This window comes from Limanda limanda, chromosome 10, assembly GCF_963576545.1.
Source record: "Limanda limanda chromosome 10, fLimLim1.1, whole genome shotgun sequence".
Classification (NCBI taxonomy): domain Eukaryota; kingdom Metazoa; phylum Chordata; class Actinopteri; order Pleuronectiformes; family Pleuronectidae; genus Limanda; species Limanda limanda.
Genome location: NC_083645.1, coordinates 7,844,259 through 7,869,229, shown reverse-complemented (window position 1 = coordinate 7,869,229; position 24,971 = coordinate 7,844,259). Strand labels below are relative to the sequence as shown.

General features: G+C 42.6%; 2 protein-coding genes across 2 annotated transcripts in view; both read left to right on the top strand.

The window, feature by feature from the left end:
* Positions 1-931, top strand: part of gpc3 (glypican 3) — a 116,540-nt gene extending 115,609 nt beyond the window's left edge. The window contains exon 8 of the mRNA XM_061079871.1: positions 455-931. Within this exon, the coding sequence (XP_060935854.1) occupies positions 455-618 (164 nt within the window). The 3' untranslated portion in view covers positions 619-931. The remainder of the gene's footprint in view (positions 1-454) is intronic.
* A 7,865-nt stretch (positions 932-8,796) lies between these two features.
* The window catches only part of gpc4 (glypican 4), a 32,764-nt gene continuing 16,589 nt past the window's right edge, over positions 8,797-24,971 (top strand). Inside the window, exon 1 of the mRNA XM_061080297.1 lies at positions 8,797-9,598. Coding sequence (XP_060936280.1) covers positions 9,445-9,598 — 154 coding nt within the window. The 5' untranslated portion in view covers positions 8,797-9,444. The remainder of the gene's footprint in view (positions 9,599-24,971) is intronic.

The window sequence follows — 24,971 nt, the reverse complement described above, 5'->3', positions numbered from 1 at the left end:
CCCACATTTTTTTTTTACATAAAAGTTTTATATATGTATATATATTTATATACGATGACATACATTTTGAGACATGATCTCATACAGTCAGTTTGTGTTTTTTTTTCTTTATTTTTTGTTTTCAGCATCAAACCACTGAAGTACACATTTCAGCACTCACTTCCAGTCAAATATATGTCTGTGGGATTTAACATGTGTCTACAGCAATAACATGCGACATCTGGTAATATGTGGAGGTTGGATTTCTCGTTCTCCCAATGTAACATTGTTTGAACAGCTGTGAGAGACATCATGCAGAAGGAGGACAGACATACCACACGTGTTTTTAAGATTTTGTCACCGTGTTTCTTCTAATTGTCTCCTTCCTCTCCTCCTGTTTCTCTCGTGTTTTTCATTCTTTTGCCTCCTCTCACTATCTCATCTCTCTGCCTCCGTCTGTGTGTCTCGCCCACAGATCTCGCTGATAACCTGGCAATGGAAGACTTCACCTTCCAGGAGCAGCTGCTGACCCCACGGCTCGCCACAGGCGTCTCCTCACCCACGGCTCCGCTCAGGAGGAGCTACCTGGTCCTGACGCTCCCTGTGACGCTCGCTCTGCTCCTGCTATGTCTCCACTGACCTGTGCACTCACACTCTCCCATCACCTCTTTACCTTAGGATTCAATACAAAACTCTGTGGAACATGGAAAACTGTGGCTCATCGAAAGGAAGCATTAACTACAGAAATTGGTACATTCCTTTTAACGCGTCTCAGAAAGAACTTGTTGTGTTTTATTAAAATCACTCAACAAACGTATAAAAGCACACCAGATAACCCCTTGGCATTGTGTAAATAAGAAACCCATCTTCTGGTCCACTCCCACTATACCCTCTTATTCACTGGTCAAAAAACCCACTAACACCCACTTACTTCTGGCTTTTGTCTGCAATGTGAATGGATATAATCAGCATTCTATCCTGGGTATCCCGCAGTAGATGCAGGTTTTTATCAGCTCCGGCTCCGGCAGTGATGGAAATGTGACACCAGGGTGAACATATACTTGCTTACTCTGGTGTAAAAAGAGGTATGTGGTAGTGACTATATTTGTGCCCTCTCGCCTCACCTCCTCTTTGCCCTCATACTGACATTTATAGTTACAATGTGGCAAAGACCCCCCATCATTAGTCAACTCTGACATGGGGCCCGTAAGGGAAGCACTTCTTGGGAAAACAGACACTCAACTGTACTGGTTTCGCAGCCTGCAACAAGTTATTGCCCAGCAGGAGCACGTTGGAGGAAGAGCTTCTGCTACTTTCCTCTGTGGCAGTGAGTACTCTCCTGCAGGCAACAGAGCTGGTGGCTCATTTGACGTGATCTCCACATCCCAGAGAGCCAAGGTGAAAGCTTCAGTTAAAGACGCACTGTCACCTTCAAATGCTCTTTTGAATCTCCTTCCTCTCACTCTCATTCCTTGTGTCCCTGTGATATCGATATTATTTCAGACTGATCCCAGCAATGCAGGAGTATTTTTTTCACTGCTGCTGTTAATGTTTGCTTTATTTCGTAACGCTGATGATGATTTTTTTTTAACAGTAACAGCCCTAAATGAGACTTAAAAACCTATTAAAGACTCAAGGGCTATCCACTGAGCGCCCGTCTACAAATCAGCCTGATAACTGTACAGATGTATGTTTCTCTGTGTTGGTGCCATGTTTACAAAAATATGTTGATTTATAATATTGACATTTTTCATTGTCATTTGGTTGGTGAACTAGATTGTTGGCCAGTCTAAAAAGCATTTCTAGCTCATTCCTTAGCACTGTTGGTGAAGAAAGGAGTGATGTGAAATGTAAATATGTAAAAACCTGTGTAAATTGCATTCTACTAATGTTACCTTTCTATGGAATTATTTGTTCTTCGATGTTTTTTTTTCCTATTGTTTGTTGATTTGAGTTTGTTGTGAAAAGTGGATTCCAGCTCTCTGGTTGCTAAGACGTGTGATGGATGTGGGGAGAGACGCTAATTAAAAGCCGGAGCTGTATGTGCTGCCGCCACCCAGCTGACTTCACAGCTGTACTGTACGTGTTGACTGTACTCACTCCAGACTATTTGACTTATGTCAGAGGAGAAGCACAGGTGTTAACTCATGACAGCAACAATGGCTCGGCTCCACATGGGTGTGCCAGTGAATCATGTCAAGGGTCCAGCAGGCAGAGCACCAGGGTCCTGACATCAGACATAGCTGCCAGGAACAGAACCAGTAAAGGAGGGAGACATTTTTTTTTTCCTCTTTTCAGTTGAATGTTGATGGGGAAAGTACAATGTAAAATAAACTAAACATGATTTACTGTTTGTGCTGTCGTGTCTCTGTATATGATATTTATTGTGTATTATATATTATTGATCATGTGTTTGTTGTAATGAGATGGACTCCAGATAATTGCAGAAAATTGGGTCCAGGTATTTGAAGCAGTTTTCCTTTCACACATGAAGAACGCAGCAGGAGACTGCCAGGGTCACATGCTTTCACGGCAACAGGATAATGTGCGGAACATTCAGGCCAGGGGTGGCACCATGTCGAATATACAGTAGGCCGGACACGTATGAAATCCTGTGTTTGTCTTTACAACGTCGGCCCTCATCACCCTTATCCTTGTCTTCTACGTGTAGGACAGCTCTTTTTCATTCTGACATATTTGTCACATGTTAGAAATGTCATGAACACGCCTACTTGTTTGCTGTGAATTTTCCTGCTGCATTCTCACATGAGTTGACTGATATTGGTCGGACATTTTACCAGGGGGATGGCAGGAAAAATTTACGAAAAATGTCCAGAACAACTGACTGTGACATTTGTACTCTCACATACAGCCCCTCCGGAAGATTTCTGGATAATATCCGGATTCAGTGCATGTTTTAAAACAGCTTGTGCCCTGTGAAACGCTGGCGACCTGCCTCAGGTGCAACTAGCTCCCCAAGGAACCTTTAGAGGGAGAAGCTGATCCTATTTTATGTATTCAGTATTTTCTGATGAGATGGAGCCTTGGTTTATTAGTCAACTGCATTTATCATAGTCATAAAAAATATGGTTTCAAACATGTTTTTGATATGCAAATATACAGCATATTGACAAGAAATATCCAAGCTGTAACCCCTCTCACATCACATTAAAGTCCCCGAAAACTTGTTTTCAACTTTCAAGTCTGTAATATTCCAACTCGGTTACTATATAAGCAGCAATCCTGGCTAAAATTTGGGAGGAAAAACAGAAAAACAAAGTCGATCTGCTTCATCATGTCTGTGTGGCTGTGTTTGATCAGATTTGATTGACAGTTAGCAAATAACCCAATAACTTTCACAGACTTTCATTCTAATGTTGTAGAATCCGGTGGAAAGGGTAGAAACTGGTGAACACACGTGGGTAACCTTCAAAAATGATTTCTAATGCCCAAAAATATGTTTTTGCAGGAATTTCCAGAACCAGCATGGGATACATTATGTAAATATTAAAAAGTTATTTTATTAATAATTCTTTTTTTTAAATAGTAGTTTTTTCTTCTAACTTTTAAACCAGTTAACAATTTATTATCCTGAAGTAGTCTCCAGGATTTTTTTGTGTGGATGATGCAAAATCTCTCAGCCCTCAATGTATCATCAATCTTATCTGAGAATGCAGCTGGTTCACAGCAGCGGGGCAGTCACTTGTGGCGAGATGATTATGCAAAGCGACTGTCTTTGTGTAATTTTGCATCACATCAACAACAAGAAGGAGCTGACTGATGAAGTATTTTGTACTGTGATGGAACAGTACCTTGTAAACTGACGGTATCTACACAAGGCTTGTGTAAATAGAGTCTGGGTGAGTTACAACATCAGTGATCCTGTGGCCCATGTATGTAGATAACCTTTTGGTTCATGGGATTTATATTGACAGACCAGTTTGGGTCTGTATTTCCTTTAGAAATTAATGGGCCGGTTAGTGCAGAATGGCCAAACTGGACCGGTGCAGGCCTCAGATCTGAGGCATCACCAGCAAAGGTCCCGGTTTGTTTTTGTCACTTCCTCAGAATCAAATACCAGGTGCTTTAAACAACAGAAAGGATTGAAATGCAGCACCTTTTATGAACAAGGCATAACGTCTGCCTTTTCTCCAAATGATAAACTACTTTACTCTGCAATGCTTTTTCTTCTGCTTTCTTCTCTTACACATGATCCACAGTTACAGTAATTGGAAAAGACCAGGTCTTGTCCCACTTCCTGCTCAAGTTTTGTTCCACTATGGTTTCTCTTCTTAGTTTGTTGTCTGATCCTTTTGTCAGTTTCTCTTGTTGCATTTGTTCCTCTCTGTGGTTTCCTGTACAGTTTCAATGATACAGGTGGCATTAGTTAATCTAATACCACCATTTGGACCAGGAGAAAACAGCTACTTACTAATGTTAACAGCTATCATTTAAATTGAAATGATGAAGTGCTGAATTCCTACTCAACTACGATCGTTAAATCTTTAAAATAGTCAAAATCAGTTCTGTCTATGTGTTTCTTCAAAGCTTTTCCCTATAAGCTGCTTCAATAACATCTCGGAGGTATGTGAGATCTTCACCGCCAGAGTCAGTGGCTTCAGACATGTTTTTGGGAACCTTCCGTGCCAGCCTGTGTAAAATGTCTAAGTGAGACCATGTGAGAATGCTGCGGGAAAATGTCCAGAGAATTCACAGCAGGTGAGTCGTCTTGTTGATAAGATGCTGATGAACGAGAGTCGAGATCTCTTGGTGAAGCGAGCTGCAGTCAGAAGTCAGTCCTGTTATCAGGTTAGCTCATTTCTTGATACTACCACGAGGTAAGAATAGAAATCGTCTTACTTTACATGAGTTAGTTCCAGTCATTTTAGATAGTGTTGGCCTTGATGGCTTCTTCTATAATTGAGTATAACAACTGGCCGATCAGGGTTTAGAGGGTGGGATTACCTTGCTCCATCCATGAAAAATACAAATATGATGGATATGGTTATTCCCACACATTCCATGCCAACTGCAGGTTATGTTGACAGGTTGATACATTGAGCCTCCTCCCAACAAGAAATCAGCTCATGAACACAGGGTCAGGCTGAATGAGTGATGAGGAACAAAACTGCATTTCAGTGTAATTTTCAGGCAGATTTTAAATCAGGATATGAATAATGGAAAAGATACACTGTTACATTGGTGCTTTTAAGGTCAACTTCAAACAAGTTCTCTGAGGCTGTCCAAAGTCCTTCTGGGAAATGTAGCCAGGTATTACCAGAGGGAGGAGTGAGGACCAGCAGAAAGTTGCATAAAACACAAATGACAGATCACTAAGTACTTTCTGGAACACCTTGAACGTCACATATTCAGATATCCAAGGTGGAGTCGTACTTACAGAGCGAGGAAACATAACCAAGTGAAAAAATAAGGTTCTCCGCAGAGGTTATGAATAGGACATGTATATGTTGCAAGTATATATGTTACTTTAATGTCTGATCCACTTCAAAGCCCTTTGTGAATCTTCTGATTTATGAGTCTCTGGACTCTGCTCGTAGTTCTCAGAGCAAAGCAGCATCTGAGTTATGTGTGTTTTTTCTCTGCATCTGTTTTCTTCACTCCCGGCTGATAATGGACCACATTATTTTTCCTCACACTGAAGCCCATTAGTTTGACCCCTAGTGTCACCTATTACCCAGGTAAGAGACCATCATCCACCCCCACAATGGAACTCGCTTCATTAGTCCTAATTGTTTGTGTTGCATCTCCATTTTTAAAGCCTGTCTAGTCTACTTTCCTTACAAGGCCAATCACTCACAGCTCCTCACACAAACACGCCCGTCCCTGCAAATACACTTAAAAAATGTTTCCGCCGTCCTGCCTCTCTGCTGTAACTTCTCACACCCACGCACCCTCTGCTCTCCAGATCCAGTTAAAAAATGCCATTGTTATCCAGCTGTGCTTTTCTCTCCCGAACTGGATTTGCTGCCTTTAAGATGGAAAAGAGAGGCTGATTATCAGGAGATGAGCAAACGCTGGCTGCAAGAGAGAGCAGTGGCAAGCCCAGGGTGGTGGAGGTGGTGGCGGTGGTGGTGGGGGTTATACTCTGAATGCTAATGCGAGGCTGGAGAAAGGGCAAACAGGCCCATTCAAATGCAGAGTTCATGTGTTTTCTTAGGGTAATATTGGGGCAATGTTGAAACAGCACGCATTATGAGAGTGAAAGGTCAATTTGATGTTAGTCAGCAGGAACAGGGGGAAAAGCTGACTATCAGGAATTGTTGCATTTTCTGCCTGAGTGATTGACCCTCCCTATGAATATGTATTTCAGCACTATTTCATGGTCACACAGAGATGTTTGGGGCTTGGCTACCCTCGTGAGCCTGAGGGGTCATCAAGGCACGCATAGAAATTAAAATAACAATTTAATTCAGGTGCTTTTGAACGTGCACCCGAGCCCATTATTATTATTTTTTTTAACCAAGCTGGATGCTGAGATTCCTGTGCCTAAGAGAGAGAAAAACAGAGACATGTCACGTCGTTCAAAGCTCATTCATGTCTAATTACCATGGCACTGGACCATTTTCTTACCTTTTGTTTGTCCCATTGAGAGCAGCGCCGGGCCCACGCTCTCCCAGGCACACACAGCCCCCGGCATCCTCCTCCTGCTCCTCGGCAAAACCCCTCGGCCTCCCCCTGCAGCCGCCGCAGTCACACAGAATGAATGGAGCCGCCTGAGGAATGTGGACACAAAAGGAGGAATGTCATTTTGCTGAGTGCTGCACCCCCCCACCAACCCTGATGGAGGTCCATACACACACATACACACACACACACACACACACACACACACACACGCATACAGAAGCACCCCACAAGTCCAGGCATGTTTAAACACAGGGGGTAGAAAGTCTTACTACGACTTTTTTTCTGTAAATTAGAGGATTTGTATATAAGACAGGAGTCGTATTGTTGCATTTTATAAAACTCTATGCATCCATTTTGGACTCTCTATCAGAACATGTGTTTATTGAGTACGTGTGATAGATGGAGACAACATGGACATGATGTGATCATTATGCTTATTCGAAAACATTTACTTTGCTCGTCTTCTTTAAACTCAGTCTTTAATCACCATCGGTTTCGACTGCTTGTCTTGTCAGTGTAATCTGAATTTAATTTGTTTTTTCCCCAGTGAAACTAGATGCAGCGAGGGGCCAAAGGACAGAGGCAGGGAGCAGCAGGACAGCACATAAAACAAACTTGTGTCTGAGAATAGAAAAAGTAAAACAGGAACAAAATATATCATAAAACATGACTTTGATAGATTTTTGCAAGAGGACCAATGACACACTTAAGTTAGGTCTCAGGGTTTATTTCTTAGGCGATCGCTGAAGCTACGATGTTTTCAATAAAAGTTTTGGCCGATTTGTGTTTATTATTTCAACTGTAACTGCCACAGCAGCAGGATACTCAGTGTGTTTCCCCATCTAATAGCCTTAAATGCATTGTGACTGTTTTATACCTTTCCCATTCATTTCTGTCATCTCTATCAACGTACAGCTGCTGCGACACGCTTCCATTCCTCTGTTTACTGTAGTTTACAACACTGAGCGCTCTATGTGACAGGCAGCTGCATATTAAAAACACCACCACTGCCCCGTTGCTAACAGGACACATGCAGCCTAACCCGTGTTTGTGTAAGGAGCAGGCCTGTCATTTGGACTCCATGGTTACTGTAACACTAGCCACGTTTTAATCTCAGCCTTTTAAACAAACCAAGGTCCACTGGATTATAGCGGCTGGACAGAAATAACAAATTTTGATTAAGACAGAAAATGTGTCACATGCTTTGTTCTCATGTACATGGCTGTTTTGTTAGAATTTGTTTCGATTTTTTTTTTTTTATAAATAAAGATGTAACAAAAAGATCCTCACTACTATCACTATAACAACCTGTCAAGGCAAATGCTGGCTCACACTCAGTCGGGTTCTGTAACTTTACAGAAAATTCTTCATTTATTTAATTTACTCTAAGTTACTTTTAGTTTTTATATTTACTTGATGTTAACTTTAATAATCAGAGTAAGACATTTAATTTGCATAATACTTTTAATAATGTTCAGAAACTTTACATATGATTAAAAATGGTTTAAGATTGAAATAATATATTCTTTTTGTGCTTTTCACAATGATTAAAGACACTTTACATAGGATTAAGAAAACAGAGAGCAGATCAAATTGAAAAAAATATAAATATAAAATACACATCATTATCACACACTGACAGAAATAATGGCCTGATAATGAAACATTAAAAGCAGTAGCAGCAGCTAAGAAACCTGCATATTTATTCATTATTAGCTCATTATTATTGTTGTTGCTGTTGTTTAATCAATCCTTATTCATTATTTGTATTGTATTATCACGTGGTGCTTTGGTGTCAGACAAATCAAATGGAATCGAATCATCTGGATACGATTCACTAACAATGCATGAGGTGATTTCCCAGCACACTTAATCACCACTGATGACTTCTCTCGTTTTATGTCAGGACAGTGAAAGCATGATGAGGGATGTCTGTTCACTTCAAAGACTTTTTTATCTGCACATCGGCAGATAAGGAGCTCTGTTAAAACACAGGTCAACCCGGGGTCTGCAATAAAAAGAGATTTGTGATTTTCACCACTTTGGTTTTTTTTCTTCGCGTCATGCGAGCCAATAATAGCAGAGCCCTCGTGTTGTGCCACAGCACAGCTCCACCCTCGAGCTCCAGTCCTGATTTTTCAAGCCTGGTACTTACCGCTGAAGTCTAGACACCATCACCGAGAGAGAGAGAGGGAGAGAGAGGGGGGGGAGAGATCCTGGGTTTTAAAGTCCCTGCTCCACGCTCCACCCCTGGTGTTTCTCACTTCCACCTCTTTGTCCCCCGGAACTCGCACTCGTCCCTGCCCGCATCTGGATCTCTGAGCACGAACAGCGGCACAGTCCCGACTCCTCACGCACAGATACCCGTCGCTCACCAGGGAAAGAAAAGAAAAGAAGACAACTTTTTCCGGCGTCTCCTCTGCTGCTGCTCCCCCTGGTTTTACCGTCGAGGCTGGGAAGCGCTGCTGGAAAGTTAGAGAGAGAAAAAAGTTTTTTACAGGTTTCTCAAAGTGTTGCTCTGTCGTGTTTTTGTCCTCTTGAGTCCGGGACTCGACTCGCACCTTGAGCCTCCAGAGGGACGAGGTGTGCTCGGCGTGTTCCCCGGTGTTCGGAGCCCGGTGTTCGGAGCGGTGGCCTCCTCGGAGCCGCTGTGAAGGAGGTGTCGCTGGAGCTGAAGGAAGCAGCGTCTCCATGAGGAGACTCAGCGTGGGAGTCGCTCCAACTCGGTCCTAGCTTCTACCTGAGCGGCCATCGTTTGCCTCTTCTCGCTCTCCCCGGGCCTCTCCTGGTTTTCTGTCGCTTCGTCGCCGCCTCGCCATGAAGACGCTGCTGTGTGTGCTGGGCAGCCTGCTCGTCTTCTTCTCTGCTCCTGGGACCGCGGAGCAAAAGTTGAAGAACTGCAATGAAGTCCGTGACGCGTACAGCTCCATGGGCTTCAACGTCAACGACGTCCCCAACAAAGAAGTCGACGGTGAGTCTTTTTCAAACACATTCTGCTTTTTTGTCAAAATTGTATACCTGGAACCCAGTCGGTCCGGAGCGGAGGGTTCCCAAAGTGCGGCCGGAGGACGACCCTCGGCCCCGGGGAGGTCTCCCGGTGGTCCGACGGCTCCTGGGAACTTTTTTTAAGCTAGCAGAGTTAGCATGGAGAGAAACCGGGTTCAATTGGTGAAGTATGTCCTCAAGACCTAATGTTGGCTCCTAAAGGTACAACCGAGGAAGTCATTGTTAGTTATAACTAACTTTCAAAAAGTTTTCCACAAGTTCTTCGAGACAAAATGTTGTAAGTCATTGAAACTTCAAAGTGAATCGGTCATTTGTTGCTAGCAGAGATTTTGTCAGTATAGTGAAATGGTTAATGTTACAGACCTGGTGCTTTTGTGTGTGTTACATGGCAACTACAGGGAAAGTGTTGGGAATGAAGCAGTGACACATGGTTGGGGTAAATTCTTCAGAACAGTGGTTCAGTTATTAATCTAAATGGGAACAGAAAGCAAGTCCCCTTAATGTATATTATTAAATGTTGTGGCAATGACATGTTTTTTAAGGTTGGTTTAGGACATGGTATGTATAAGGTTTAGACAAGCAGTAAGGTAAGGTAATTCTCCAGGAAAGCAATGCGAGTCAATGTGTGTGTGTGTGTGTGGCAGCCATTCACTGCTCCAGTGAGTAAATATAGTCCTCATCTAGGAAATACTTGCAGGTAATTCATAACAATAAAGAGCTATAATCAACACACCAGCCCGGCTCCCCCACTGAAAGAAGCCAGGCCTGTGTTTATTTCCAGGCTTCCTCACTACAGGCTCCTATGGCTGTGAGGTGCGGGCAGCCGGCAGTGATTTAGTAAACATTGCTGTGCATTGTGAACACGGCTTATGACTTTTTCCTTCTCCCTGGAGTTGTGATTTTTCTCTTTTTTCTGCGGCTTTAACATTTTCTTTGAGGGCACACGTTGTACTTGTCCTTCTGTCTGCAGGACAGGGTGGAAGGCCTCCAAACAAGGCTGCTCCGTCATAAATAAGCACAGCTTTGTTAGCAGGCAGACGAGAGGTGAGAAGGCAAATTAATTGGGCTAATCATGAGTTAAACCCAAGTAATGGAAACTCATGTAGAGGGGCTTTTACAGTGAAGGCTCGAGGGGGGGGAAAGGGAAGGGGGTTGGGGTTTGAAATTCCACTGTGTCCTGCATACTTTAAATCCCTCCCTTCTCTGATTTCATTTTTATTTTTTATGGTGGTTAAAATGAATATGCACACATATATTCATCCACCTAAAATCAGTCCAGTTTCCTGCTGTGGCTTTAGAAGGACGTTTTTGTAGATGTAGGTCACCTGGGTACGGCTACTGTCATGTTAGGGTCTTGTTTTCCCCTTTTTTAAGTCACTATGGATTTAATAATTCGCTTAATCTGGCATTTTGCCACACAAAACCATTTCCCCTTTTTGTATATTTTTTCTCTCAGGAGTGCTCACTGTGTTATTTCTTCTGACAAGGGTGACCAGTTTGTATATGTCCTCTTTATTGTACTGATGTCCTTCTTGAGTTTACGCTGCATAGTCTGAGGATGTTCAGATTTTCCGTTGAAGCCACGGCAGCTCATTAGAATTTGATTTGGACCAAACTGTCACAGAGGCAGTGAAATAATTCCCCCCCCCCCGCATTTCACCCAACTCTATAGGTCCCTTTTGGTTTTCCGCCTGTATGTCTTTGTGATGCTAAACGTCATTGAGAGTACCCCAACATGTCTGCATTGGTCGGATCTAATTGTCTTGGCTTCTCTGGATTTTGAAAGAAGGAATGAATGAAGGCAGTTTTATTGTGCAGGTTTGTGTTGTATACACACGTGCCTTTTTCTTACAATAGATTCCTGGTGTATGTCTGGGCCCTGGGCAGGACCGACCTCAGTGAGTAACCCTTTGTCATTGAGAGAGACTGAGATAATTGATCCATAGAAAGCAACAGGGTCTACTGTCATTAAGGAGTGTTGGGGGGGCTCCGAAAAGCAGACACCAAAGCTCTGCACTCTCGAAATGTTTCATGTCGCTGTGGAGAAATTGCTCCAGATGTGCAGCCTGATTGAACTTCCGTCATGTTTGTCAGAGTTTCACTGCTGCTCTTTGTAACAGGTCAAACTAACATTAATTCTTTCCCAACCATAACACAGTCGAAACTAGTTTTGAGGTTGAGCAAGGATTAAACCATTACTTACTTGGAAATGTATAACAAAATTGTACAGTTGATAATCAAGCAAATGTGTATAACATCTGCAGGAGTATAAATAACATAACATATGCAATGAAATAATTAAGTTCCACAGATACATCTAGAGGGTGCAGTCACAGTATGTACCACTTTTATGTTAACCTTAACTGTTGAGGATGATGTAGAAGAGGAGACCTACTTAAAAATTATACAGTATCTTTGCCAGTCGTCTTGGAAGTATTTTTTGAAATATTTACCTCCTTTTGATACATGCATCATAAATCTGATCGGTGGAATATGAGTCTTATTAGAGACCAGGGAATCAAAACTCGCCTCTTACAACATTCAACATCATGTTATCGTTGGCAGCCCAGAGATAAGAATGTTTGTTACCACTCAAATTTCCGACAGGCTCAGCCGAAACCAGACTCGAGATTCAATAAAGATGTTTTAATGCAGTAAAACTGAAATGGAAACCCTGATTGCCGTAGCATAGGCAGAATTAAGGGATACAGAGGAACAGCAGGCTCAGTTGGTGAATTCCTCCTTGATCCCATGGTATCAATCTTTTACCACCACATGGACGCAGTTCAAGACTTTTTTTCCCCCTAGTTTCTTGTTTAGGGCTTGTGGTTGAATACCTCATATAAATGGGAAATAAATCACACTCGCACTTTTATCGATGACAGATAAATATTGTAAGCAATCATAAAGAATGTAAATGGTGGTTTTACTCTCTGTAGAAATCTGCTGATAGTAGGTATGTTATATTTGATCATTGTTATGGGGGTATCTGTGAAGTACTGCTGCATAGCTGCAACATGGATCAGCTCTTTGAGCTCACTCTTAAAGCAGAGCAGCTAACTCTGACCAGATTGGTATGTCAAAGGCTACTCGTTGTTGGGCTGGATGTTGTGCTTCCCATTTTGTAGCTCATCAAGCAAAATCTGTTTTGGTTTACTCTGACAGTTGGGCTTGATGTCATGCGTCAGGTATGGGACAATGGTTGAGATCAAAGTGAAGAGGGTCGTTTTTCCTCCCTTCAGCTTAAGGAACGTCCCTTTCCTCATAATCAGTTCAGTGCATTATGACTGAAACTCAAAGCGTGCATGACCTCAGCACATTGGCCTCTCGCTGAGCCCGAGACATTCTGCAGTCTCACATTGTGAGGGCTCCTTCCCCCTTGGCTGCTGGCTGCATGCTCTGCATCATTACGGTTTGGGGAAATAACAGGTTGTGTTATTGCAGTGACATTCAGCAGATAAGATAAGAGTGGGGAACGGGGGCATGCAAAGTCTGTGTGAGCTTTTAAAGCTCAAAGTCCAATATTTGAGTGGCTCTGCTCTGTAAGACTGGCCTTGTATTTTAACGCCTGTAATAATTAACCAATAAACTACCAACCAGGCGTCTTACTTGCCTCTCAAGGTCAATCCCATAAAATATAGATGGCTCTCTATGTTTCATGTCAAGAACAATCCAAGTCTTATCATTAGGGTAAGCAAGCCTTATCTCGAGTGCTGCACTTTGCAATGAAGAAAATTGTGCCTAGTGGTTGTACTAATTGTGTTTGTGTCTACTTTCATCATTGTTCACTCCACCAACTGAGTGAAATGTTAAGTTAATGAAACTGTATTCTCCCATGAGATATACAATTGAATCAAATCAAGTTGAAACACACTTAACCTTCCAGGCCCAACACTGTGTTTTCCAAGAGAAACAATAAAGCTTTGAATGTGTGTAAAGATTTTTAGCATTGTAACTTTATTTTCTTATTGAATGGTCCTTAAAAGAAGAACAACACCTTTTAGCCAAACTTGTTTTTTTGTCAGGCACAGCAGGATCAAACTGATTCAGGTGTGTCATTCGAGAAACCGTTTAGGCCCTCCCACAGATGTGCAGGGTGCTGTATACTAGGGCTGCAACTAACGACTATTCTGATAGTCGATTAGTCACCGATTATTGAAACGATTAATCGACTAATCGGATTATGAATGACACAAATTCTCAATTGCTCTTATTTAGCAAACAGCTTTTAAATTTAGCTTGAGGTTGTTCGAGGCATGTGATGACTGAAAATAAAGGCAATAAATATTGATACTTCATTAAAAAAAATATATATAAGGGTACTGTTGACACAAAAGCAAAGACAAATCAAGTTTTTGTCCATTTAAAAACAAGGACAGGCAAAGTGCTAATAAAACAAATAAATTCAAAATCAAGTATTCATTTTTCCTGTTAACAAAAATGACAGGAAAAGTAACAGCAATAAAAACATCAACAAACGAAACTAGTCTTCTTCTGACTAAATAATTGTGATTAAAACAAGACGTTTGTCAGGCAATAGGATAACATAACGCTTTTAAACTCGTTAATAAAAAGTTTAAACCATATTTTTGTAATGGATGTTAGAATCCTGTGCGCAGATATATACGTGTATATATAACATCTGACAGAGGCGAGTCCACATCGTCTCCGTTACGATGTCACACGTGCCTCCTCCTCTTCACATGCGCGTGTCCTGCTTCCATGGAGAGCAGGTCCGCTGAACAGATACTGCAGGTAGATTTTCTCGGGCCATGTTAAGAGTGAAGTTCTCCCGAACTTTTTACTTCCTGGTGCGCGACTGCGCGCGGCAGCGGACGCCGACATCGGTCCATGTTTCGTCGCTATTGCACATGCGCGACTTTCAGAGATAGGAAGGAAGCGAGATGGCTCACTCCTCAGGTACTTCCATCAGCACCTCCGGTAAAACGCCGTTTAGTTCCGCTGCGCGGCACGAGAAACACGCGCTATGACGTCACCAACGAATCATCGACGGGTAAATTCGTCGGCGACTATTTTGGTAATCGATTTTTGTCGACGACGTCGACTAATCGTTGCACCCCTACTGTATACTCATGAAAGTCTGACTCATGGTAGTACAGTGTAAATAAAGAATTACTCATAGTATGGCTTTGGATTAGTAGTAGCAAAATTCACAAGTCTAATTTCAGTGGTTTAAATCTCTATTCCTTTTGGGGAAAAAGCTAAGTAAGATGTCAATGTTGTTGAACACTGCTGCTGAGTTGCTTTCAGTTTTAACAGAAAGTTCTTGGCACAACATTTTTTTCCAAGAGGAATTCTTTTTCGAACATGAATATCAGTGATTAATTGGAAGAGAAAATTGATAAAATGTGTGGGTTGAGATTAAATATCCCTTATTAAAGCCAAAGCATTTTCTGACAACATTCCTGAGAGATGGGATAGACTTCTGCAGCTTGTTGGCTTGAAACTCTACCAAGTAATTATTTTAACTCTCCTTAATATGCATTTTGAAAAACAGGCGTTATAGTTAAAATATTAAAAATATAATCATCTCAGCTTTCATGGCTGACTTCAGTTTTTGTTTTGTCTGCAGGTTGCACGAGGATGACTGGGCAGAGCTCCTTAAGTAGTCAATAATGCTAGAGTTGTATTTATGAATCATCATAGATTTGACGTACTTATCTGTTGATTTGCTAATCAATAAATATGTTGTATGTGGTTGGAGTTTCTCCTCTGGTTTTCTCCTTGGAGATCAGGTGAAAGCAGTGATACAGGGAAGGCTCCAGTTGCTCCCTGCTCCGTATTTGTGACATGTCCCCTGTAACTCATGGCGAGCCTTCAGGATAAGTGAGTTTAGGTATCATGAGGTTGAGGTCTTGTGAACCGTGGGGTAGCCTTGCTGCAACATTCAGTGTCTAGATGGGGCCATGGGAGGGAGGCTGGCTACACGTGCCTGCCAGCGCTGCTGTACCCGCCACTCTTATCAGCTTCCTGTGATCACAGCACGGCAGCTCTGCGATCAGCGGCTCTCACTGCGTCCCATTCTGCTCTGCCAGCAACAGTTATCATTGAGTTATCATTTGTCCAAAACAAATCTGCTTATCACAGTGAACACAAAAATTGGCTGCACTTAAACTACCTGCTTTAGTTCCATGGATCTTGTTTGGTGGACGGAATGATTTCGCCATGTTGGACCTGATTTTGCTGCTAGGGTAGCCACCTTCTTCAACAACTCTGGAATGTTAAGTTTCCCTCTTTCACTCGCTTAGTATGCTCTGGGTGTAGCATCAATTCAATGGCTGTGTGTGTGTGAGTGTGTGTGGACTGAGCGTTTGTATTTCCATCTCTCTGCATCCTTTGCTTTGACCCCCCCAAATGGCCAAGTGAGCGACAGATCAGTAGGGGGTGGTTTGCTGTGTGTGGGAACAATTGAGCAACCCCTTTTCGGCCGGCCTACCTCCCCCCTCCTCACCGCATTCCACACCGGACCACCAAGACCTGCACACAGGGAACCCCAGAGCTGGGAACACATGGCAACAAAGAGGGCAGGAGGGACTAACTGAGGCATACAGAGAATGAGAGGGGGGATTTGAGTGACAGGAAAGAGTTTTGTACGGTGGCGTGTCAGACTGAATATCCAGGAGAAGTGGTGGACCAGGCAGGAGCCAGAGAGCCACTGTGTGCGTGTGACACAGGCTTAGGGAATCTGGGGAGGTAACTGGAGGCAAGCATGCATGCACTATGACTCATCTTCACTCCAACATACAGGCTTATACGTACAGCATACTCCTCTTAAGCTGCTTTCAGACATGTACTGGACTCCACAGATCCTACGTATTTTCTCCAGAGGAGGTGCATGTGTGAATGCAAATGTCAAAAGTGAGACACTCTTTGGTTTTTACAGACTTTGTCTGGCTGGCCTGCTAGTATGAAATCTGTAGAAATCTAGGCAAATTCGATGTGCTAACGTATCCCCTGCTGCATTCACAGCAATCAGGTCGAGGGGTTCAGGACGCAAACAAAAGGGAAACAAATATCTCCAGGTGAAAAAGTGGTGACACACTCGCAAAAGACCTTAACGAAGATGTCAATGGACTTTGTGGTGATGAGAGCTGACGAAGGATATTGGGGTGCTGTAAACAAAATCCTATGATTTACGCAGCAATAGTTAATACGTCACTTCCTGCCTCAGCCTGCTGCACCGGGCTGCTCCACCTCTCGCCTGAATAATGCATAGGATTTGTTGCTGTTGTGAACCCGTTTGTGCAGAGAACCTCCCGCTGTCTTCTGCATGTGTGAAATGATTCTTGGTAAACTACGTAGCATATTCTCCGCATTTTACCTGAAGGTCATGTCTGAAAAGGGCTTTAGTAACTTACAGCACACGTCTCTGTCTAACGCAAAGGTTTTAACTAAAGGACTCAACAGTTCATTTTTGGCAGAGTGGCCACAGTTAAACGTTGACTCTTTTGTTGGTCTCTGTCTGATGCAAACTTTCAAAATTCAGCTCTGGCTTTGTGGTTTTCCCTACTTAGAGTTGAGGGAAGTAACCCCCCCGAAACTCCTTGTTAACACGTCCTGTTAGCATGCTGTTCAAGCCCCCCCCACCCCCTTCCCCCTTATCCCGACTAACATCAGTTAATTTTCTTCCCCCACCGCTCGCTCTTTAGCATCTCCTCTGGGAGGTTTTGTTTCATTTCCTGGCCTTTCCTTTCTTCCTCAACTCTGGGTTGTTTCCACTTTTCCACCATCAACAGTGGTTTAGTGCTATTTTCCTGCTCTGCTGCATTCAGCCTACTTACCTCCCTCTCAGCTCATCTCAGCTTTTTATCTTTGCCGTTTTCTCTGTGAAGAAAGGCTTTTGGATGATGCATGGGCCAACTAGAATGCATCTCTTGTTAACACACATCTCTCTAAAGCTTTGATATCTAATTGCTTGGAAGCTCCAATAACCCTTTTATCCCTTGATACTACGTACAGAATAGTATCCGAGTGCAGCATATTTTTGTATAAACATGCACAGTGCTTTGTGAGGTGACATAGCTTATTAATACAGTAAATGCACTTAAAACACTTAAGGACCTCTCTAATTGTCTTGGCACTTATTCGAATTTGTTTAACTACCTCTGCCTTCATTGTACGACTCCTCTGGCTTCTGAAGTCTGTTTGTGCAGCTCACTCTTGGTGTTGTAATATTTTTTGTCGCTCTGATATCTGAGCTGCTGTGCGTCTCCTTTGTGTTGATCACCTCGGAACTGGTGTCACTCAGCCAGCTGTGAGGAGTGTGGCGCACGGCTGTGTGCTCTGATCCCAAACTGCAGGGGTGGAGTGTACCCCTCCACCACCCCCCCCCACCCTCCTCCTACTCGCCACCGCTCCACTCACTCACTGACTGAAGCCATCGCAGTGCGAATCTGCCAGTGGTGCGGTTATGATGTAGGTGTAACTCAACCAAAGTTAATTGATTTCCTATGAAGCCACAGTAGGGTTGATGTCTGTGTTGATAGTCATGATCACCATTAGGATTTGTGTGACTCTCCAGAGAGAGGCCAGTGTGGTTACGGAATGAAGCCAGGGACTTGCCTGGGTGTTTGGGCTGAAACCCTAGTGCTGGGTGCAGGCCAGGCGGGCGGTAATCCCTGTTAATTACTCCCAAGGCCTACATCAAGACTCCCACTGACGAGGCAGTCACTCACACTTAGCTCACTTTTCCAAACTGCAGTTAGCATAATAGGTTTCCTAATATTTACCTAATCCCTCTGTGTGCTGCTCATGCTTTGATTTAGTTTCAAATAATTTATATTCTTTGAGATCAAAACCTCAGGTTTTGCTCTTCGAAAGTCCTTTCTTCTTTCAAACAGAAACTAACTAGATGGCTCTTTGACTCCTTCACGTAGCTCTGTGAATTTGACTGACGCTTTGATGCAATGTGTTAAAAGCAGGTCATCAAAACTAAAAATTTAAACATGAAGATAACAATGGCAGACGTCTTAATGGCTAGGGGCTGGTAAGTAATTGTAGAAAAAAAAAAGGCACAGATGTAGGATCAATACTTTGTTAAATGATGGCTCCAAAGCTGTAAATGATTTGGCCTGTGTGTTCTGAGGGTGGGTTCCACTGGCAGAAAATTAGGAAAACAGCTTTGATTCATCGACAGATTCAGTATATCATCAGGGAGGGACTAAGCCATCCATGGCTGAGGCCCATTGTACCGTTAGGGTTAGACTTTCTAGTCCCTTTGACGGTCAGCGATGAGGGGCTCTCTTCCCACCGCCACGCTGGTGTCTAGTTTCGTAAAGCCCAACAGGTATATCAGAATCTTTGTTGCCCTTTTGTAGCTGTGAGCTTCCAGAAACCTGATCTTGTACCTGACCTCATTCTGCCTGGGGGGGCTTCGCCGGCCCCGTCCTGCCGCAACATCTGGTGGACTTCAGCTGCTTTTGGATGTCTGTTATAAACATTGTTAAAGAGCTCCCTGTCCTTAAGAGGGGTTTGCTGGCTCTTACTGGAAACGTCAAAATGTATTGTTTGCTTGTCAAGTCTTTTAAAAGCTCTCAGATGTTTCAACAAAGTAGAATTTTTTGGATTCTTCTATTGTGGAGTCAGAGGGAGGAGCGTCATGATTTGTTGTGTGAAACTTACTCATGCAAATGCTCATAACAAAGCATCAAATTATCCTTAGATAGTCTAGTCTTTATGGCTGTCTCTGGGCTTCAAAGCATTAGTGATTTAATATCTGCAAATATTTGACATTTGTTGCAGCATTTCATCAGTTACAAGATGGCTAAGCTGTTAACATTTGCCAAACTCGTCGATTTGTTATGTGCCTTTTTCCATTTCCATATCTGGAATTTTTCAAGGCCCACCTTCACTGAATTGGAAGTTACTTTAGTATATTACTACTGATTGACTTTTTCAACATCTTGTTAAGGCCAATTTATGCTTGTACGTATTTTTTAAAACGGATAGATAAGACCGCCCTATCCGTCGTGGCACGCCCTCTGCGAGCGCCTCGGAGAGCTTTTCGTACACCTCTGATTTTGCTAACTGTCCGTCTTCATGTCGGAGAGCCCACGGACAGCTCTTGGCTGTGATTGGTCTGCGAACGACATCATTTCCCTACGACGTCATTTCCCTACGACGTCATTTCCCTACGTAGCATCCCTGTAGCATCAAACCCAAACACAACTACGATTCTATGATTAATGTGACGTGTGTGTTAAGCCAGCGGAGTTGTCCGGCTGACGGTGGCTCGTTAGAGCACTGACGGCATGTGTGCACGGTCACATACGGTTATAACGAGCTTTCAAAACGGCGCTAGCAGGCTAGGCTAGCGGGCTAGCCACCATGCTAACTGCCGTGGTAACAGTGCAAGAACCCGCCGTCACGACTTTAATTCCACTTCTATCATGACGCTGTTTCTATAATACCGCCAGGTTAGAAGCAAACACTGGGTAGTAGTTAGTGCCGGGAGTCCCTGCTGACTGTGTGTGGAAGCTGTGGGGGGAGCTAGCTCCGTCTAGCTACAAGCTGTGGAATCAGCAACACAGTTCGGAAACAAGACCGGGGAACCGCTGCGCTAAGAAACGATAACATCAGCATTTTGACCCGCTTGATGTCACTTTATTTAGTTCTGTTAGTTGCCATGGTTCAGTGTGTGGGAGACAGAGATAAACAGACACACGTGGACTTCTTCTTCCCAAAATTGGGGTAGGCTTCTCTGAGCTCGTCTTCCGTTGCGCCACCTATGGGTTTGGTGGTGAATTTTTTTCGGCGTACAGTGGTCGGACAAGTAAAAATCAAAAAGACTCTTTGCCCACCGTGGAGCCCTCTCCGAGAAACGGATACGTAGAAGCATATAAGAGCCTTTAGTGTTGTATCACATGGTCAAATGCAATGCTGCTTTCTGTATGTGCTAGTAAGACTAGATCGGCCACGCACAAAACTAGAATAGCTAACAATGATACATAATGAGTAAGGTTGGATTAGTGTTTCCTATTTCATGCATTATTTGGGTATTTGTTGTAATGCATATCTGATAACAACAAAAATAATTAACAGACGCACCATTGGAGTAATCATTTTGTATGCACAATACCATAGCAACAGTCAAAGCTTTGGAGCATCGGGGTCGACCCTACTAGTGGGTGGCTCTCGAGCAGTGCGTATAGAACATCTTAGGACCTTATTGCTAAACAGTAGTCCATTTCTCTGACAGCACAGCACTGTTTGTGCAGTGTCCCATGGTAAAGCACTTGGCCTTAAGTAAAGAGTGTTTTTCATTTTCTCCTTTAAAGTCTGTTTTCATTTGTGTGCCATGAGTCAGTGGAAAGATGGAGGGCTAGTGTAGAGGGACAAGCCAGGAAGGTCTTTTGTGCGTCTCTTTTTTTTTTTTTTTACCCCTCTCTTCCCTTCCCTTGTGATAAACACGCTGTGCTGTAACTTGTCCTCGCGTTTTGTCTGAAAAACCTCTGCCTGTCTCTGCAAATCTTAAACATAACACAATCTCGCTCTCTTTCACTCAGATTTTCTTTGCTCTCACACACACACACACACACATGCACACACACCCACACAGACCTGGCTATAGCTTCAAGGTGGAATCTGTAGTAAAAGCAGTAGATCAAACACTGCAACACTGCGGCTCATCAAAAGGCACAACCCGAGAGAAAGATGTGGAAAGGGTGAAAGATTAGCGGAGTTGTTAATGTGAATCACTGCCTCTGACTAGCTCTGATGGATGGAGCAGTGGTTAAGTAGAGATTCCCAGAAGACCAGTGGTAGGAAGGAAAGTTTCTTGATTTACTTGTGTTGTTTTTTCTTTTCATGCTCAAATCTGTTGTCCATGCAGTACTTGTCTAAGGCACACAACAACAGTCACGCCAGTCACCAGTGGTTGCTTTATTTAGCAATTGGAAATCAAACAAGTTGTAGAAAATTTGTGTTTGAAACGCAATGAAAAAGCTAGGGACACACCTCCAGGTGTTGGGAGTTTGACCTTTTTGTTTTGTATGATCTAATATCTTCATAGCTACGCTTGTGTATTATTTGAGCCCTGGCAGTTTCCCTGCTCCTTTTGGGCCAAATGTTTACCTTTTAAGTTAGAAAACTGTTGTATTGTGTAAAGATTGTTTATGACAGTATAAACAATTAACACTGATTAATTTGATAAGGTAAATGAGCCTCAGCTAACATATTTTGAACTCTATGTTTCTACAGTCTCTAGAATAGTCAAAGTGTTCATTCTTTAGGTGTTTAGGTCTAGCTTTTAGTAAGTTTTAATCGCTAACACCTAATTTCCACTGTGCTATCAAGAGACTTAATGTAAATGCTTTAATTCCACTTACACTAGTCTATAATCAGAAAATACCTTTACCATACGTTGCTCTTAATGCAGATGTCACAGAGTCAAACTCTTTCCTTCAGGCTTTGTCATCATAAAAGAGTTAATATAAACTGTGCTGCAGGTGAACTTTGAGAACAGCAGAAGTGGGTTTGAATTGGGTGTCTTAACTTATTTGGGAAGTGCAGGAGCGAGTTGAAGCCCTGACAAAGCAGTGACCTGGGAAGTGGTGAAGGCAGGGAGCTTTTGTGTTGGGAGACAAAGCCGGAGATGCAGGGCTGGGACAAGAGAGGGAAACAGACAGAGCGAGAGGCCAGGGCAATGTTGTGGAATCTCCCCAGGGGCTTCTGGGTAAATGTTCATGGATGACAGCGTTTTGGAATGTTCACAAATGGAGAGTTTTAATTGGCCAGAGGCCCCGACTGGTTTAGTAATCAGAAATGGACTCTGGTGGCAGGCAGAGTGCTCAGATTTATGGATCCCAGGGTGTTTGGAGTTTGTCAGACTAAGTGCCTATGAGAAAGTTATTGACATGTTGGAGAAAATGTATATGAGTTAGCACAAATACACATTTTAATGTGACTATCTTTCAATCTGAATAAGAGATCGGCTTTGCAGATCTTTCCGAAAGTGAATTTCTTCGGTGCAAAAAAGCAGTAAATGAGACATCGACGCTGTAATACGTTCTGCTCTGCTTGTACCGTACAGCAGTACACATGCATATTCTTTCTCATCATAGTCATGTCATGCGTCAAGAAAAGTTTGGCGGTGAGGTGTTTTGACAGCTGTGTTGTGGAACAGATTTTGATCCCTGATTCATACGAGGAAACAGACATTATCCAAAGCTTTGTGACTGGCTGCATAGCTGAAAATAATCACCCCAGAGAATGCTATGCTAAACCAAAACTTCCTGCCTCATAAATGGATGGTGAATATTGTTCTAAATTGACTAAATCTGTCAAGCAGTGTAAGTGTTTCCCAGGCTCACTGCTACTGGGAGGCTTCCTCCCACTTATATATGGATTACACTTGATGCTGAATCATGGTTCGATTCAGCCTCCGTGTCATGACTAGTCATGTGAGGGATGGCTGCTTTCTAATCAGCTGACAACATGCGTTTTGAGGCAAAGTCAAATGCATGCTAGTGTCACGTCGTTACTGATTTAGGTTAGACCCGGCTTAATTATAAACAGTACAACAAAGTACATCAAGTATCTAACTACATGTTTCAAAGTAGTGCATGTATGAACTAAAAGTTGAAAAATAGTGCATGCAGCTATGATGATGTCACTATTTTTGTGAACACTATGAATTGATTCATTAGATGTAGTATATCTGTGTATGGTTTCTATACAATTTAGTTGATTTAATGCTACTCAGTTTCTCCTTCCCGACTTTACTGCTTTGCTTAATGTGGCCTATCTAATAATTGACCAAGCTCACATGTACTCTTTTGAACACATGCTCTGATTTGCAAAAGCGCTTTGGATGGAAACAGCAGAGAAAAGATATATGGCTCCTAATCCCTAACCAGCAATTTGCAATAATAGAAAACATACAATATGACTCCCAATAGCAGCACAAAAAAAGACGGAGACAGATAATTAGAAGGGAACATTCGTTACCATGGCTTTTTTAACAGTAAATATCCTTCTTGACACATGAACATAAAACCCCTGTGAACATTATTCAGATCAACTTGAGCTATACTGTGTGTTCCTTAACTTTTCAGTTCATTTAGGCTTGAAGACGCTGAGCAGCAGTGAAGTGAAACATTTAGCATTAGTGTAATGGAGAAGTTTTGGCATCACTACCCAGATTTTTATTAAAACACTTCAGTCATATTCGGATGTCCCCTGCCAGCACATGTCAGTCCCTTGGACTTTCCTTATGGAACCGAGAGCTCAAAAGCATTATTGGTTTGGCCAAAACTGCTATAAACTTGTCATTACTCTATTTTTGTAAGAGGCTGAAGTGTAGAAACGAAGAAGGTGGAAGTAGCGCACTGCCCTGATTATCTCCATATGAACAGCTTAGCCTCTAATAATGGTTTCTGCTTACAACATAATCTTGTTGAATGTTCTCCCATTTTGCGGTGACTCATCCATAGCTAAAAGTACAGCCATGTACACAGGATCTTAGTGTGTCAGATAAATGTAATGTATGTAAGGGTCATGATATTTATGTTGGCTTGTAACATTTCAATTTAAATAGTTCTCTCTGTTTTTGAACATGACAGTGGTTATGCTCCTTTTAACATGGTTTGGAAATCTGAGAACGTTAACTACTACACAAAGATTTTGAGAGCTCAGTTTTCATTGAGAAACCCTGCTCAATGTTCTATAACATTTAATCATCTTTTTTGACTTGCCGGAACATTATTATGTGTGGTCTAATTTTCGAATCCTTAAGTAGAACTGTTGCTATGCACTGACAGAAGCAAAGTAATGGTTATGTTGTCTGGGATGTCACTGGTCCAAGTCCCTAGAGATGAACTTGGAAAATCTGGATAGGAAAAGTGAACAAGACTCACTTTCCCCCTCCTAAATTAATACTGGCTTAATGCCCTTGAGCAAGCGTCTGTGGTTGTGCTGAGCAGCAGCTTGATGTGAATGTGTGGAGGTTTGTAACCTTCCCTCCCCCTAAAACTGCTCTTCCAAGGTTGTAAATAAGACAGAGCTCTTACTCAGCTCACCCAGTTAAAGGATTTGTTGTTACATAGAAAGAAATATCAAATTGTACCCGGGCACTTCTCCTAGCTGTACACTGAAACTGTAAGATGCAGTATATAACAGGACACTGGTGGGATTTATACCACTAGACTGTCATTTGGGAGAGTTCCCTGCTAAACCCTGTACAATTATGCAGCCATGACAACATTTCATCCACCGTCTTGAATACATGTGTGGGTCTAATTTCAAAATGAAACATCGCACATTTGAACAAAATGATGCCTATTCAAAGTTATTACTGAAAGCTGATAAAAAGCAAATCA